The sequence below is a fragment of the Heterodontus francisci genome, chromosome 19 (assembly GCF_036365525.1).
Source record: "Heterodontus francisci isolate sHetFra1 chromosome 19, sHetFra1.hap1, whole genome shotgun sequence".
Lineage (NCBI taxonomy): Eukaryota > Metazoa > Chordata > Chondrichthyes > Heterodontiformes > Heterodontidae > Heterodontus > Heterodontus francisci.
The window spans coordinates 11625376-11637713 of record NC_090389.1 but is presented as its reverse complement, the minus strand read 5'-3'; the positions used below and the strand labels follow the sequence as shown (position 1 = coordinate 11637713).

Sequence of the window (12338 nt, the reverse complement as noted above, 5' to 3'; positions counted from 1 at the left end):
GCTATGAAGTGGGTGTCTGGGGTTCTGGGGGCGCTGCAGTGTGAATCTGGGGTTTTGGGGGCTCTGCAGTGTGAATCTGGGATTTTGGGGGCTCTGCAATGTGAGTCGGGTTTCTGGGGGTGCTGCAGTGTGAGTCTGGGGTTCTGGGGGCTCTGCAGTGTGAATCTGGGGTTTTGGGGGCTCTGCAGTGTGAATCTGGGGTTCTGGGGGCTCAGCAGTGTGAATCTGGGGTTTTGGGGGCTCTGCCAGGGGGAGTCCGGGGTTCTGGGGGCTCTGCTGTGGGAGTCCGGGGTTCTGGAGGCTGTGAAGTGGGTGTCTGGGGTTCTGGGGGCTCTGCAGTGTGAGTCTGGGGTTTTGGGGGCTCTGCAGTGTGAGTCCAGGGTTCTGGGGGCGCTGCAGTGTGAATCTGGGGTTTTGGGGGCTCTGCAGTGTGAATCTGGGGTTTTGGAGGCTCTGCAGTGTGAATCTGGGGTTTTGGAGGCTCTGCAGTGTGAATCTGGGGTTTTGGAGGCTCTGCAGTGTGAATCTGGGGTTTTGGAGGCTCTGCAGTGTGAATCTGGGGTTTTGGAGGCTCTGCAGTGTGAATCTGGGGTTCTGGGGGCGCTGCAGTGTGAATCTGGGGTTTTGGGGGCTCTGCAGTGTGAATCTGGGGTTTTGGGGGCTCTGCAGTGTGAATCTGGGGTTTTGGAGGCTCTGCAGTGTGAATCTGGGGTTCTGGGGGCGCTGCAGTGTGAATCTGGGGTTTTGGGGGCTCTGCAGTGTGAATCTGGGGTTCTGGGGGCGCTGCAGTGTGAATCTGGGGTTTTGGGGGCTCTGCAGTGTGAATCTGGGGTTCTGGGGGCGCTGCAGTGTGAATCTGGGGTTTTGGGGGCTCTGCCAGGGGGAGTCCGGGGTTCTGGGGGCTCTGCAGTGTGAATCTGGGGTTTTGGGGGCTCTGCAGTGTGAATCTGGGGTTTTGGGGGCTCTGCAGTGTGAATCTGGGGTTTTGGGGGCTCTGCAGTGTGAGGCTGGGTTTCTGGGGGTGCTGCAGTGTGAGTCTGGGGTTCTGGGGACTCTGCAGTGTGAATCTGGGGTTTTGGGGGCTCTGCAGTGTGAATCTGGGGTTTTGGGGGCTCTGCAGTGTGAATCTGGGGTTTTGGGGGCTCTGCAGTGTGAGGCTGGGTTTCTGGGGGTGCTGCAGTGTGAGTCTGGGGTTCTGGGGACTCTGCAGTGTGAATCTGGGGTTCTGGGGACTCTGCAGTGTGAATCTGGGGTTTTGGAGGCTCTGCAGTGTGAATCTGGGGTTTTGGAGGCTCTGCAGTGTGAATCTGGGGTTTTGGAGGCTCTGCAGTGTGAATCTGGGGTTCTGGGGGCTCTGCAGTGTGAATCTGGGGTTTTGGAGGCTCTGCAGTGTGAATCTGGGGTTCTGGGGGCTCTGCAGTGTGAATCTGGGGTTTTGGAGGCTCTGCAGTGTGAGTCTGGGGTTCTGGGGGCTCTGCGGTGTGAATCTGGGTTTTTGGGGGCTCTGCGGTGTGAATCTGGGGTTTTGGGGGCTCTGCAGTTTGAGTCCAGGGTTCTGGGGGTTCTACAGTCGGAATCCAAGGTTCTGAAGGCTCTTACAGGGGGAGTCAGGGTTCTGGAGGTTCTGCTGTGTAAGTCCAGGGTTCTGGAATTTCTGCAATGTGAATCCGGGGTTCTGGAGGTTCAGCCAGCGGGAATCTGGGGTTCTGAAGGCTCTGCAGTGTGAGTCCGGGATGATAGGGGCTCTGCAGTGGGAATCCGGGATGATGGGGGCTCTGCAGTGTGAATCTGGGGTTTTGGGAGCTCTGCCACGGGGAGTCCGGGGTTCTGGAGGCTCGGCCAGGATGCGTCAGGGGTTCTGGAGGTTTCTGCTGTGGGAGTCGGGTTTCTGGAAGTTCTGCAATGTGAATCCGGGGTTCTGGAGGCTCAGCCAGGGGGAATCTGGGGTTCTGAAGGCTCTGCAGTGGGAGTCCGGGGTTCTGGTGGTTCTGCAGTGGGAGTCCAGGGTTCAGAAGGCTCTGCAGGAAGAGTCTGGGGTTCTGGGTACTTTGCAGTGGGAGTCCAGGGTTCTGGGGGTTCTGCAGTGGGAGTCCGGGGTTCTGGTGCTTCTGCATTCGGAGTCCGGGGTTCTGGGGACTCTGCAATGGGAGTCCGGGGTTCTGGGGGTTCTGCAGTAAGAGTCCGGGGTTCTGGGGACCCTGCAATGGGAGTCCGGAGTTCTGGGGGCTCTGCAGTGGGAGTCCAGGGTTCTGAAGGCTCTGCAGGAAGAGTCCAGGGTTGTGGAGGCTCTGCAGTGGGAGTCCGGGGTTCTGGGGACTCTGCAATGGGAGTCCGGAGTTCTGGGGGCTCTGCAGTGGGAGTCCAGGGTTCTGAAGGCTCTGCAGGAAGAGTCCAGGGTTGTGGAGGCTCTGCAGTGGGAGTCCGGGGTTCTGAAGGCTCTGCAGTGGGAGTCCAGGGTTCTGGGGCTCTGCAGTGGGAGTCCGAGGTTGTGGAGGCTCTGCAGTGGGAGTCCGTGGTTCTGGAGGCTCTGCAGTGGGAGTCCGTGGTTCTGGAGGCTCTGCAGTGGGAGTCCAGGGTTGTGGAGGCTCTGCAGTGGGAGTCCGGGGTTCTGGGGGCTCTGCAGTGGGAGTCCGGGGATGTGGAGGCTCTGCAGTGGGAGTCCATGGTTCTGGAGGCTCTGCAGTGGGAGTCCAGGGTTGTGGAGGCTCTGCAGTGGGAGTCCAGGGTTCTGGGGGTTCTGCAGTGGGAGTCCAGGGTTGTGGAGGCTCTGCAGTGGGAGTCCGTGGTTCTGGAGGCTCTGCAGTGGGAGTCCAGGGTTGTGGAGGCTCTGCAGTGGGAGTCCAGGGTTGTGGAGGCTCTGCAGTGGGAGTCCGGGGTTGTGGAGGCTCTGCAGTGGGAGTCCGGGGTTCTGGGGACTCTGCAGTGGGAGTCCAGGGTTCAGGGGGTTCTGCAGTGGGAGTGCGGGGTTCTGGGGGTTCTGCAGTGGGAGTCCAGGGTTCTGGGGACTCTGCAGTGGGAGTCCGGGGTTCTGGGGGTTCTGCAGTGGGAGTCCGGGGTTCTGGGGACTCTGCAGTGGGAGTCCGGGGTTGTGGAGGCTCTGCAGTGGGAGACCAGGGTTCTGGGGGTTCTGCAGTGGGAGTCCAGGGTTCTGGGGGTTCTGCAGTGGGAGTCCGGGGTTCTGGGGACTCTGCAATGGGAGTCCGGGGTTCTTGGAGCTCTGCAGTGGGAGTCCGTGGTTCTGGAGGCTCTGCAGTGGGAGTCCAGGGTTCTGAAGGTTCTGCCTTGGGAGTCCGGAGTTCTGGAGGCTCTGCAGTGGGAGTCCGGGGTTCTGTGGGCCTCTGCAGTGTGAGTCCAGGGTTCTGAAGGCTCTGCAGGAAGAGTCCAGGGTTCTGGGGACTCTGCAGTGGGAGTCCGGGGTTCTGGGGGTTCTGCAGTGGGAGTCCGGGGTTCTGGGGGTTCCGTAGTGGGAGTCCAGGGTTCTGGGGGCTCTGCAGTGTGAGTCCATGGTTCTGGGGGCTCTGCCGTGGGAGTCCGGGGCGATGGGGGTTCTGCATTGGGAGTCCGGGGTTCTGGGGGCTCTGCAGTGTGAGTCCAGGGTTCTGGAGGCTCTGCCGTGGGAGTCCAGGGCTCTGGGGGCTCTGCAGTGGGGGTCCAGGGTTCTGGGGACCCTGCAGTGTGAGTCCAGCGTTCTGGAGGCACTGCAGTAAGAGTCCGGGGTTCTGGGTGTTCTGCAATGGTAGTCCGGGGTGATGGGGGTTCTGCAGTGGGTGTCCAGGTGGTACGACCTGGTGAGTAAGGTGCCTCGGGGTCCCTCTCACACTTCACCTGGCCTTACTGTAACAAGGTTTAATTTAAAACACATCATGTTTTTAGCTCCCCCTTGGTGAATTCTTGTTCACCGCTTTCCAAATATAAGCCAAAGAAACCAGCACAAACAGGTTTTCTTAGGTTTAAAGAAGAAAAGTTGAAATTTATTCAACAAACTCTAATTCGGTTGACGCCTACAGATACACGATGTGCCCACACTGGCATGCATACGCGATACACATATGCAAATAGAGACAGAAAAGAGCAGAAGAAAAAATAAAGTGAAATGTTTGAGGTAATATCTGAAGAGGTTTTGTTACGGTTCTTCAAGCTCACTATAGTGTCCTTGATTGTAGGTAGATCTTGCTTTTCGTTGAGGCCCAATATTCTTCTTAAACTTTGTTCGCTGTAGGAGACTTTTCTCTCTTGGGGTTCATGTGTCTTCAGTGGATTCAGAGGCTTGTGAGAAAGAGATGGGAGCAGACAGGAGAGATCTTCTCAGTCCAGGAGCAAACAGTCTTTCTGAGTTCAAACTCTCTGTGGCCAGTTCAAAAGAAAACCCTGGAACAACCAGTTAGTCATGTGACCAGCTGGTCTAACCAGTCCTGGCCCTTGTTGATTGTATCCTCTTTAGCAGGCCCTGGAATGCACTTCCTCACCTTTGATGTCTGTTAGTATGTAAATGTTTTTTCCAGCCATAGCAGATCTGTTTAACAAGTCCTTTCTTCACTCCAGCAACAGCTAAAAATCAATGTTCATGACAAAATCACACGCCTCATTCTTGGTAGGTGGGGGCCTGCATGACACCGGGGTTCTGGGTGCTCTACAGGGGGGAATCCAGGGTTCTGGGGGTTCTGCCAGGGGGCTAAGTGTGGCTTCGGTAGGGGCTCGGGTCAGTCTGGGATGGCTACTGATGTGTGATGGGTCTGTTTGCTCACACTGCTGGAATAGATGGTGGACCATCATCAAGGTCGGGTCTGAGGTCCATCAGCGATTCCAGGCTCCTGGTCATTCTCTCGCCTTGCCACTGCTGCCCATGGTCAAGACAATGGTGTGCAGGCCTGTGTGCATCTGTGCAATCTAGGTCTCCATGAGAGTCGCCAACCTCTCAATGGAGGAAGCCATGTGATCATAGGCCTGAGACATGGCAGCACTCATGGCATGGATCAACACCTCCATTGCCCGCTCATGACTGTGCATGGCCTCTAGTATCTCTGCCAGATGTTGCCTCACCTGTCTCTACAACTCCAGCATGCCCTGTACTGCCAACACCAGAGGCTCATCATCAGCCTGGGACTCAGCACAGGCCTGGCCACCAAGAGCCCTCTGACTGTCAGAGGCCTTGACTGTCTAGCCTCAGCCAGCTGCATGGATGTGTGTGTTGCTCTCACCAGCCCTGATTCTAATACTGAGCGGGTACCCATCGAGGTGAAAGTATCTGCGTTGGTAGAGAGTGCAAGAGAGTCATGGAATGGTGCATCCTCTGAGTGGTCCTCCTCCTCAGAGGTAGAGGACTGTTCCCCTGTAGCTGCTGACCCTTGCGAATGGCAACCTGCATGAGAGAACACAACATAATTGGATTAGGCTGTGCAGATCTCCTGATGCCAACCATGCATAATGTGGGTCTCCAACATTAATGTGCATGCTGATGGGAGTCAATCCTCACTCTCTTGCATACAAAGTTCAATCTCCCCATCGAATATTGCGCAACCGCCCTGGGTACCTCCAGCTCCAATGCCTCTTCCTCAGTGGTGGACAGAGGACACAGATCTGGGAGTCCCCCGCCAGTCCGAGCCATCTCCCTCTTATTATGGGCTCTCTTGTCCTGCAAGGGGAAGGATGGAGATAGTTGAGAATGGCAGACAGATCAACATAACAGCTCTGCTCATGTCAGCCCCTCGTCCCCTACTAGGGATCTGATGTATCTAATTCCGACGCACACTGTCAGGGGATTAAGTGGGGTGAGTTATGAAGGAAGGTGGCCTGTGGCTGAGAAGCAGCCATGCATCTGTCAGGAAGAGATACCCTCCCCATGTCATGCAGCCTCCTACGATGTCACATGCAAATCTCGGAAAGACGATTGGTGTGGAGCACTCATCTTGCGGAGCGCAGGAGGTCATTGACCCTCTTCCTGCACTGGACCCAGTTGTGTCAGGTGACCCCACAGCTGCTGACGTCCTCTCCGATCTCCATTCAGGCTTGCTTGGTCAGGCAGGAGGATCTCTTCTTACCATAATGGGGGAAGTAACAATATATAACAGTTCACATCCCATCCCAACACAACCCAAACCAGTTTTAATGTAGGCAGCTCAGGGGCGGGCAGGGGGGACGACCAACCCACTCATAGCAGGTGAATTGCTCGTTTAAAAAAATAACTAAAAATAAAAGTACAAACATGAAAAAAACAGTGGGTAAGCAAACTGAACAAACTAAGATGTAATAAAATAAAATAAACACAAAAGATATATATATATATAAATAAAAAGGAAAAAGAAAAAAAATAACTAAAAATAAAAGTAAAATGGGCGGCCTGTTATGCTCTGAAATTATTGAACTTTTTTTGTATTTATTTTATTATTTTAATATATCTTCAGCCAGAGGTGCTGAGTTGATGATCCATCTCGGCCTCCTCCTGAAGTACCCAGCATCACAGTTGCCAGACTTCAGCCAATTCGATTCATTCTGCGTGATATCAAGAAACAACTGAAGGCACTGGATACTGCAAAGGCTATAGGCCCTGACAATATTCCAGTAACAGTACTGAAGACCTGTGCTCCAGACTTGCCGTGCCCCCAGACAAGTTGTTCCAGTACAGCTACAACACTGGCATTGAATGTCAAGGGGAGATGGTTAGATTCTCTCTTGTTGGAGATGGTCATTGCCTGGCACTTGTGTGGCCTGAATGTTACTTACCACTTATCAGCCCAAGCCTGGATATTGTCCAGGTCTTGCTGCATTTCTACATGGACTGATTCAGTATCTGAGGAGTCACGAATGGTGGTGAACATTGTGCAATCATCAGCACAATCCTCGATGGCCTCAGTGACTGCGGGTGCCACAGCCTCTGTCACGGCTGGCCCCATGATTCTCAACACCATTTCCAACTTCCAGCTGAGTGGATGGCCTCCCACCAGTCCTCTGGTTCTCCCTCCTGTTATGTGCGACCTTCTCCTGTAAGAGAGAGGGCAGAATGTCAGTGATTGGGTGGCACTGTGTTGGGGTAATGTTCCTGCCATAGCTGATTAGCTGGAGGTATGTGGAGGCAGTGAGGAGTGGGTGTGAGGCTGGCATCATTGGAAGGTGAGTGAGGTGAAGTATGTAACTGTTAGGCGTAAGTCCTGAGCACCACTGAGTTCTGCTGGGTGAGTGATGGGCACGTGGTGCAATGAACAGGAGGCCTATAAGGAGAGTGGAGTAAAATTCACAGGTGGTTATCACAAAGGTGTGAATGACTTGGAGTCACTTCCTTCTCAATACTGAGGAATCAGACACCTAGAGTCACTCTACATTTAATTCTGCCAAATTACACAAACTCCAACATTAACCTGATTTCTGCTGCCCTCATCCCATTCTGCACCAGGATCCAATGTTTACCCAGAGATGGGAAAGCAGTCTGTGATAGTGGTAGTGGGAGAGCCTGGCAGATACTAACGGACAAGTGATAATTAAATAAAGCTCCTGGGTTACACAATGTAACTCTTTGGCTGCAGGTTTTTCACCTACTTGCATGCCGCAATCTTCCAACTGCTATTTGAGAGCTCAGTGCAGCTGTGTGACAGAGGCTGAGGGAAAGGGGTAAGGAAGAGTTAAACAGAAATGGAAATTGTATTACAAAAAGAGGGAAGACTGCCAGGTTCTCCACTGTGTCACTGGAGGTCCTGCTGAGTGCAGAGAGTGCCAAATGGGATGTGTTGTTCCCCATAAGTGGGAAGAAGAAACCTGCTGGCATAATCAGCGGAGCCTGGATGGAGGTGGCTGAGGAGGTCAGCAGTAAGAGCATGATGCCAAGGTCCTGGAACCTGTGCAGGAAATGTTTCAGTAGTTAAGGTCAGGAAAGGTCAGTACATGCCCTTCTTTACCCCTCTCCTGCGATGCACCAACTTCCACAACCCCTTGTCCATCATACACCATTCACATCACTTCTCACACTTGAGTCACTTTGTTCAACACCAATCATAACGGTGCACTGTAGCACCCTTTATTCACATTCCCCACACATGCTTCCTGCTTTCACTACTGATAATAACAGCACCCCCATCTCATCTCCTTTCAGCTGCATGACCTGTACCTTCTCACAGTAGATATTCTCCATTCACATTGTTGCCAATCTGTACAAACACTTGATATCCCCATCCCTTTTACTGCATGCTGCTTGATTGCACAGAGTGTGAAGAAGGGAGTTTGGTGAATGAGGGAGTTTGGTGAAGAGGGGAACTATAAATTAATTAAGAAAAATATATTTAATTTAATTAACACAATAAAGATGGCAGGACAGGTAATGTGTCATGGCTGCAGTATGTGGAAACTCCTGGGTGTCACAGCAATCCATGGCAACCACGTCAGTACTAAGTGTCTGCGGCTTGAGGATCTTCAGCTCAGAGTAGCTGAGCTGGAGGCTGAGCTACAGACATTGTGATGCATCAGGGAGGGGGTAAGTTACCTGGACATTTTGTTCCAGAAGGCAGTCACACCCCATCGGATAGAGTCATCTGAATTTATCGGTGGTCAGGGACAGGAGGGTGTGACTGCGAGTCAGGCAGGTAAGGGGATCACAAAGGTGGGAGTGGAGCAACCTCAGCCCTTGCAATTGAGCAACAAGTTCAAGGTCCTTGCAGCTTGTATGGACAAGAGTGAGGGCTATAGGGTGGACGAGCAGATTGACCATGGCACCTGGTACAGGAAGATATTCAAGTGTGGGAGTTAAAAGGAATGTAGTGGTAGTAGGGGAGGCGGTGGTGTACTGGTATTGTCACTGGACTAGTAACCCAGAGACCCAGGTATTGCTCTGGGGACATGGGTTCAAATCCCACCACAGCAGAAGGTGGAATTTGAATTCAATTAATAAATCTGGAATTTAAAAGCTAGTCTAATGATGGCCATGAAACCATTGTCGATTGTTGTAATGACCCATCTAGTTCACTAATGTCCTTTAGGGAAGGAAATCTGCTGTCCTTACCTGGTCTGGCGGCACAGTGGCGCAGTGGTTAGCACCGCAGCCTCACAGCTCCAGCGACCCGGGTTCAATTCTGGGTACTGCCTGTGTGGAGTTTGCAAGTTCTCCCTGTGTCTGCGTGGGTTTCCTCCGGGTGCTCTGGTTTCCTCCCACATGCCAAAGACTTGCAGGTTGATAGGTTAATTGGCCATTATAAATTGCCCCTAGTATAGGTAGGTGGTAGGGAAATATAGGGACAGGTGGGGATGTGGTAGGAATATGGAATTAGTGTAGGGTTAGTATAAATGGGTGGTTGATGGTCGGCACAGACTCGGTGGGCTGAAGGGCCTGTTTCAGTGCTGTATCTCTAAACTAAACTAAACTAAAGATCCACTCTTACATGCCCTCTGAAATGGCCTAGCAAGCCACTCAGTTCAAGGGCAATTAGGGATGGGCAATAAATGCTGGCCTGACCTGCGACGCCCACAGCCCATGAACGAATTAAAAAAAAGTAGGGGACAATATAGTCAGGGGATCGATACTGTTCTCTGCAGCTGAAAGCATGAATCCAGAAGGCTGTGTTGCCTGCCCAGTGCCAGGGTTCAGGTCATCTGCTCAGGACTGAAGAAGAACTTGCAGTGGAAGGGGGAAGATCCAGGTTGTGGTCCACATAGGTACCAACGACATAGATAAGACGAGGGAACAGGTTCTGCATCGGGAGTATGTGGAAGCTAGATGCTAAATTGAAAAGCAGAACCTCAAAATAATAATCTCTGGATTATTACCTCAGCCATGTGCAAATTGGCATAGGGTAAATAAGATTAGAGAGATGAATGCCTGGCTCAAAGACGAGTGTGGGAGAAGTGGGTTCCAGTTTGTGGGGCACTGGCACTAGTACTGGGGAAAATGAAGGCTGTACCGTTGGGACAGACTTCACCTGAACCATGCTGGGACCAGTGTTCTGGTGAGTCTTGTTACTATGGAAATAGAGAGGGCTTTAAACTAAATAGAGTGGGGAAGGGATCATGTAGGGCAAGATTGAGTAAATTAAAGGGAAATGACAAGGCAAGAAATCAAGGTAGCAATAAAGTGTGGTAGGAAGGGACAGTGATTGCAAACTTAAGAGTGTGCCAGCAGACTGAGTTTACAAAAACCAGGACAAAAGCTGAATTAAGGGCCTTGTATCTGAAAGCCCACAGCATTTTCAATAAAACAGATGAATTGTCAGCTCACATAGTAATTCATATGTACGACCTGATAGCCATTACAGAGACGTGGCTACAGGGAAACCAAAGCTGGAACCTTAATATCCAAAGGTATGTGACATTCAGGAAGGACAGGAAGCTGGGAAAAGGTGGTGGAGTAGCTCTGTTAATTAAAGAGGGCATTAGTACTTAGTTCTAAAGATCAAAGCGTAGAATCGGTTTGGGTGGAACTAAGAAACAGCCAGGGGCAAGAAACGTTGTTCAGAGTTGTTTATAGGCCACCAAATAACAGTGGTAATATAGAACACAGTAAAAAGCAGAAAATTAGAGGTGCATGTAACAAGGGTAATACAGTAATCATGGGGGATTTCAATCTACAAATAGACTGGGTAAACTTTATTCATGCTAATGTTGTGGAGGACTAATTCTTGGAATGTATGCAAGAAGGAACGAACTATGGAATGGGCTATTTTAAATCTAGTATTGTGCCATGATAAAGGGCTAATTAATAATATTGTTGTTGTCTGGCAAACCCCACCTGCCAAGACTGAGGCACACATTATTTCGCCACATGAGCATTAAAACTTAAAATTGCAAGCCCTGACCAGAAAGACATTTCCATAGTAGCAGACAATGTTGAAACAATGGGGATCCAGCAGCTGCTTCTCCAATACACAGAAGTGGTCGGGCCAGTTTGGTCACATGACTAGCTGGCTGGAGTTCTTGAATTTGAACTTCCACCAAAGGGATTTGAACTGAGAATGCCATGTGCTCATGGACTGAGAAGATCTCCTCTGCCTGCCTGTCCGTCTGCCTGCTTCATCTCTTCCCACAGAAATGAATCTTGTGAAAACACGTGAAACTCAAAGAGAGAAGGGTTTTTCACGTGAACAAACTTTTAAGAAGATTACTGGGCCCCAACGAACCGCAAGACCATATCTTCAATCAAGGACTATAGTAAGCTCAAGAAACAGTAACAAGATATTGCCTTAAACTGTTCTACTTATCTTTTCTTCTGTTCTTTTCTATTCCTATCTGCATGGTTATATCGCATTTGCATGCTAGCGTGAACACATCTTATATCCGTAGGCGTGAACTAATATTACAGTTTAAGTTTTAAGGTTTTAATAAATTTCCTTTATCTGCTTTAAACCAAAGAAAGCCTGCGTGTGCTCAGTTCTTTGCCTGATAATTGGAAACTGTGAACAAGGATTCACACCAAGGGGAGCTCAAAACACAATGTGTTTAAAATTATACCCGGTTACAATAAGACTAAGTAAAGACAACAAAAGATCCCGAGACATTGCTCACCTGGTCGTAACAGTTATAAAGGAAAGGGTGACCATAATATGATAGAATTTTACATGAAGTCTGAAAGTGATGTAGTTCAATCAGAAACTAGTGTCTTAAATCTAAGCAAAGTAAACTATGAGGTTTGAGGGGCAAATTGGCTATGGTGGATTGGGAAACTACATTCAAAGGTATGATGGCAGACAGTCAATGGCTAACATTTAAAGAACTAATCCATGGTCTACAACAAAAATACATTCCTTTAATGCACAAAAACCCAGCAAGGAAAGTGTTCCAACTATGGCTAACGAAAGAAATCAAGGATTGTATTAGAGCAAAGGAAAAGGTGTGTAAAGTTACCAAAAAAAAAGTTTAGGGCAGCACAGTGGCGCAGTGGTTAGCACCACAGCTCCAGCAACCTGGGTTCGGTTCTGGGTACTGCCTGTGTGGAGTTTGCAAGTTCTCCATGTGACCGTGTGGGTTTCCGCTGGGTTCTCCAGTTTCCTCCCACAGCCAAAGACTTGCCAGTTGATAGGTAAATTGGCCATTGTAAATTGTCCCTAGTGTAGGTAGGTGGTAGGAGAATGGTGGGGATGTGGTAGGGAATATGGGATTAATGTAGGATTAGTATAAATGGGTGTTGTTGGTCGGCACAGACTCGGTGGGCTGAAGGGCCTGTTTCGGTGCTGTATCACTCTATGACTCTCTAAGCCTGAGGATTGGGAGCATTTCAGAATTCTGCAAAGCAAGACCAAGAAAAAGATTAAGAAAGAGAAAATAGAATATGAGAGTAAACTAATGAGAAAAATAAAAATGGACTGTGAAAGCTTCTATGGATATGTAAAAAGGAAAAGATTAGAAAAGACAAATGTGGGTCCATTACA

General features: G+C 50.4%; 1 protein-coding gene across 1 annotated transcript; it reads right to left on the bottom strand.

Moving 5' to 3' along the window:
- Window positions 1-211: 211 nt before the first annotated feature.
- LOC137380322 (uncharacterized) lies at window positions 212-5605 on the bottom strand. Its single transcript, XM_068052253.1, has 4 exons — window positions 5531-5605; window positions 5228-5359; window positions 1659-3728; window positions 212-1564 (listed from the first exon to the last, which is right to left on the bottom strand). The coding sequence occupies exons 1-4, from the start codon at window positions 5603-5605 to the stop codon at window positions 212-214; spliced, it is 3630 nt and encodes a 1209-aa protein (XP_067908354.1).
- Window positions 5606-12338: the final 6733 nt, after the last annotated feature.

Coding starts and splice junctions, on each gene's coding strand:
- LOC137380322 (XM_068052253.1), bottom strand. CDS start 5,605: ATGGCTCGGACTGGCGGGGGACTCCCAGATCTGTGTCCTCTGTCCACC. Junction 5,360..5,530: donor AAGAGGCATTGGAGCTGGAG/GTACCCAGGGCG, acceptor TCTCTCATGCAG/GTTGCCATTCGCAAGGGTCA. Junction 1,565..1,658: donor CAGAACCCCGGATTCACATT/GCAGAAATTCCA, acceptor TTCCGACTGTAG/AACCCCCAGAACCCTGGACT.